Source organism: Asparagus officinalis, unplaced genomic scaffold (assembly GCF_001876935.1).
Source record: "Asparagus officinalis unplaced genomic scaffold, Aspof.V1 AsparagusV1_Un489, whole genome shotgun sequence".
In the NCBI taxonomy this organism is placed as follows: domain Eukaryota; kingdom Viridiplantae; phylum Streptophyta; class Magnoliopsida; order Asparagales; family Asparagaceae; genus Asparagus; species Asparagus officinalis.
The window spans coordinates 1-5,094 of NW_017972754.1; the positions used below are offsets into that span (position 1 = coordinate 1).

Consider the following 5,094-nt stretch of genomic DNA (forward strand, 5'->3'; position numbering starts at 1 on the left):
AAAATACAATGTGGCCTAGCCCCCTGTAGTTTGGCCCATGTGGCTAGGCCCTTAAATTTAAAAAAAAAATATAACTGAGCCCTAAAAGCAGTTCTCACACCCGTATTTGCACCCAGCCTCCCTAAAATACCCCCGCCTTCAACTCCGTGCCTCGAAAACGAGATCCGATCGCTGGCGAAACCTCTCCGTCGCATTTAAGGCGAGATGATGGCCGTTTTGGGGGGAAATTTTGGCGCGCTCCCTCCGTTATATCTCCTGTTAACCCACTCGGCTTTGAAGAGAGTGTATTTATGGTGCAAAGGGCAGATCTTTGCGGTTAGGGCTTATGATCTTCAGCCCCCTACTTGTCCTAAAGTGCCCTTCATAACTCCTCTTAAATCCCCTTCATTTATGGCGGAGAGCCCCCTTATTTGCATGGTTTCCTTGGGTGAGAGAGCAGTGTTCTCAAGGGTAACTTCTGCAACCTCTTTTTTTGAGTTTAAGTTCGACGTGGCTGAGAGGTTGAAGGTTCCTTATGATGCGCTATCAATGGTTTATAAATCTGAAAGGATCCCTGATCTGAGTTTTGAGATCGAGAATGAGGATGATATGGAGTGTATGGTGGAGCACAACCGTAATATCGGGTGTCTGGAGATCCATATTCGAGCTAATATAGATGTAGATGTTTCCAGATGTGAGAACACCCCGAAGCAACCTCCTGAAATGTAAGTTATATTTACACTTAATTTATTTGAAAACTTATGAATTGCATAGAGCAGGTTAAATGTTAGCTTTTAACTGATATATGTTAACTTTCTACCGAAGGTTGTTAAGCTTTAGGGCATATTTGTTAACTCTTAAGGGTACTGCATTATTTAAGTACAAGTCCTATTTGTTATTTTAAGAAAAACCAATTATATTTGTGCAGCATTATGAATACACTGATGCCAAAGTTTATTGATAGTACTTCTGCCGCAAATCATGGTTCTGAAAGAATTCCAATTGATAATCCCAATGGTAGCAGTGTAGTGCGTTCTGATGACATTATTAACAACACAGTAATGATTCCTGGTTGGTGGCATAATGCATTAACTGAAGAGGGTCAAGAATTTGAAAGTGCTGAAGAATTAAGGTTGGCGCTGACATACTATTCTCTGGCCAAAATGTTTGATTATGAGTTTAAAAAGAACGAACCAAAACGTATCCGTGTATATTGCCGATATAAAGAAACTTACGAGTGCCCATGGATGTTGTTTGCTTCACCTGTTAAGAATGCAAATAGACTATCGATCAAGAAGTTTGTTAATGAACATACTTGTGGGCAGTACGGGCAAAATACAGGTCGTTCAAGGGCATCCCGTAAATTCATTGCAACACAGTTACAACCACTCCTGAAGGTCCGTCCAGAAATCCGACCCGTTGATGTGCAAAAGGAGTTCCTCACAAACTACGGCCTTAGAATTGATTACAGTAAGATATGGTGGGGGAAAGAGAGAGCACAGGAGAAGCTTTACGGGGATATATATGAGTCGTATGATCAACTACGATGGTAAATGCTGAGCTTTATTATTAACTTGTTAAGTTTCAAAGTTTGCTTGTTAAAACAAATAGTTAACATGTTCCTTGTTAAGTTCATTGATAACATTGATAACATGTTAAGTTTCACGACTAACATGTTAACTCTTGTAAATAACATGTTAACTCTTGTTAATAACATGTTAACTCTTGTAAATAACATGTTAACTCTTGTTAATAACATGTTAACTCTTGTAAATAACATGTTAACTTTTGTTAAGTTACCCCAATAATGTGTTAGCTTTTTTTGGTCGCTTGTTAAGCTACACGGATAACATGTTAACTTGTTGGTTTGTTTCTTCTTACACGACTAGGTATGAGCGCATGGTAAAAGAGACAAATCCCGGCAGTTACATACATGTTGACCAGAATGAGGGGAGGTTTTCGAGACTCTTTGTTTGTTATGCTGCATGCATCAAAGATTTCTTGAGTGGATGCAGACCCCTTCTATTTTTGGACGATATATTTTTGAAGGATCGATATAAAGGTATTCTCCTCTCGGCCATAGCATACGATGGGAACCAAGATATATTTCCCTTAGCGTATTGCATATGTGATCAAGAGAATTTGATGAATTGGAAGTGGTTCCTCCAAGGTCTATGGTCCATACTTTATGAGAGGGCTGACCCTTACAATCCTCCCCACCAATTGGTTATAATTTCTGATGCGGACAAAGGAATTAAAGAATCAGTAAAAGAGTATTTTCCAGAAGCTCTACACTCGAGGTGTGTTCTACATCTTGTTGAAAATTTCAGGTTAAAGCTTAAGGACTTGGGTATGAAGTCGAAGGACACTCATGTTCTTGGGAACTTACTCCAAAGTGCTTGTTATAAATACACAATAGCAGAATGGAATGAGTACATGAAAGAGATATATGACATGGATCCAAGGGCATACAACATTGCTATGAACTACTCTCCTGATCAATGGGCAAATGCATTCTTCCCGGGAATAAGGTAACGTTATTTGGCTGTTCTATATCTATGCTAATGTATGAACTTATGCTATTTAGCATGTTATCTTTGGATTTGTTAAATTCTATATCAGAGCTGTTAACTATATCAGAGTTGATAACATGTTAAGTCTTGTTGATAATATGTTGAGTCTCGTTGCTAACATGTTAACTCTTGTGGGTTACGTGTCAACTCTTGTTGATAACATGTTAACTCTTGTGGGATACATGTTAACTCTTGTCGAAAACATGTTAACTCTTGTGGAGAACATGTTAACTCTTGTGGGATACATGTTAACTCTTGTGGAGAACATGTTAACTCTTGTTGAGAACATGTTAACTCTTGTGGGATACATGTTAACTCTTGTGGAGAACATGTTAACTCTTGTATTCATTGTGATATGTATATTTTCTGTTCTGAGTTTGTCTATTATATTCTTGCTGATTATGATCGGGGACCTGTGACTTCGTATTGTTTTTATTTCCAGACGCTTAGCGTATTAGATTGAGAAGACGGGGTCTAGCACTTATCTCTCCTCAGTCTAATACGTCGCGGGCTTGTTCACGTTCCGGTTCCCGTGTATTTTGGGAAGCGGGGCGTGACACGGAGGTTGGGTGCCTAGAACTTATGTAGATGCCTAGGGCTTTGATAAATTAATAACCTTGAGGTTGGGTGCTCAGGACGTACGTAGATGCCTGGGGCTTGGAAAAAGGACAACCCGAATGTTGAGTGCCTAAGACTTACGTAGACGCCTGGGGCTTGGACAACCCGGAGGTTGTGCATAGGACTTACTGAAGTCGACTAGGTCTTTAACAACTCTAAGGTTGTGCCTACGACTTGTAGAAGTCAACTAGATCTTTCGACCTATGGAGGACCGTCGTGAGGGCCATTAGGTAAAATGATAACTCGGAGGTTGGCTGCCTAGAACTTACGTAGATGCCTAGGACTTGGACAACCCGAAGGTTGTGCCTAGGACTCATTGAAGTTGACTAGGTCTTTGACAACTCTAAGGATATGCCTCGAACTTGCAGAAGTTGACTAGGTGTTTCACCGTATGGAGGGCTGCCCTGATGGCAAATCGGTAAAATGATAACCCGAAGGCTGAGTGCCAAGGACTTACGTAGACGTCTAGGGCTTCAATGTAGCCATGATGGTTGTAGGGTGATTGTAGGAGTCGACCATATGGTGAGTGCCTTGGGCTTATTCCTGTTAAGGCACCAAGGGCTTAGAATTCCTGAGTAAATTAGGCACTTATAGAGTGCAAAATAGGAATTGAGTTAGTTTCAATAAGAATTTCATTGACATTAAATAAAATTTATAAAATTATTGAAAATAACACAACAAAATTATTAAAAATAACGCTGCAGATGCTCCATATTTCAAGGATGCTAGAGGACTCTCCCGGCTGGGGCACTTAGCAGATAGGTGCCTGGTCGCAACTCTTCTACGACTGTGTAAAAGTCTTCCCAGTTAGGAGCTAGCTTGCCTCTCCTAGTGTCTTTATTGAAAGTAGGTTTATGGAGGACGAGGTCGCCAGCATTGAATCTCCTTGTTCGAATCTTATTGTTGTAATAGCGGGTGATTCGTTGCTGATTGGTGACCTGAGTCCGGAGCGCTTTCTCTCGGGTCTCGTCTAAGAAGTCGAGGCCGACTCGAAGCCCTTCTGAGTTCATGTCTTCATTGAAGTGTTATAGTCAGATGATCGGCATACCTACTTCAACGGGAGTGACTGCTTTGACGCCATAAGCTAGCTTGAAGGGAGTCTCCCCGGTTGAGTTCTTATGGGTCATGCGGTATGACCAGAGGATACTAGGCAACTCTTTAACCTAGTTCCCAACTGTAGTGTCCACCTTCTTCTTTAATGCTTGGAGGATGCATTTGTTGACAGCCTCAGCAAGTCCGTTAAATTTGGGATGGGCGACGGAGGAGAACTTGAGGTGAATATAGTATTCCTCACAAAAGCTACGGAAACCTCCGCTGTTGAATTAGGTGTTGTTATCAATCACTAAGGACCGGGGCACACCAAAATGGTAGACAATGGATTTCCACACAAAATTGTGACGTCACTCTCACCAATCTTGGACAGTGGTTCAACTTCGATCCATTTGGTGAAGTAGTCAATCGCCACGATAATGAACTTCCTCTGTCCCAAAGCTAGGGGAGAGGACATAGCAGATCTAGCCCCAATCGAGCGAATGGTATAGGACTCAAGATGGAAGTTAGCTCAGTCGTCGCTAGCTCAGTCGCCGTTACTCTAGGGATGGACGAGTAAAACTAGCACTTCTGGCAATGAGAGATGAGTCGCTTTGACTTAGCCAAGATAGTTAGCCAGTAGTACCCTTGGCGGATGACATTCTGCGTGAGGGTTCGGGCTCCTGGATGATTTTCACATGTGCCTTCATGAATCTCCCTAAGCACATAGTTGGCCTCTTATGGTCAAAGGTGCCGCAGGTAGGGTTCGATACCGCTACTCGACTATGACATCCGATAAAGTTGGCCATTAATTATGAGATAACGACGAGAATTCCTTTGCAAACGTTTGGCTTCAGGTGGATCTTCAGGCAATGTGCCCTATGTTAGGTAAAGG

General features: G+C 41.8%; 1 protein-coding gene across 1 annotated transcript; it reads left to right on the forward strand.

The window, feature by feature from the left end:
* Window positions 1-207: 207 nt before the first annotated feature.
* LOC109827874 lies at window positions 208-2,510 on the forward strand (the record flags this gene model as incomplete). Its single annotated transcript, XM_020394895.1, has 3 exons — window positions 208-704; window positions 908-1,528; window positions 1,869-2,510. Coding segments are annotated over exons 1-3 (1,760 nt in total), but the record flags the coding sequence as incomplete, so codon positions are not given.
* Window positions 2,511-5,094: the final 2,584 nt, after the last annotated feature.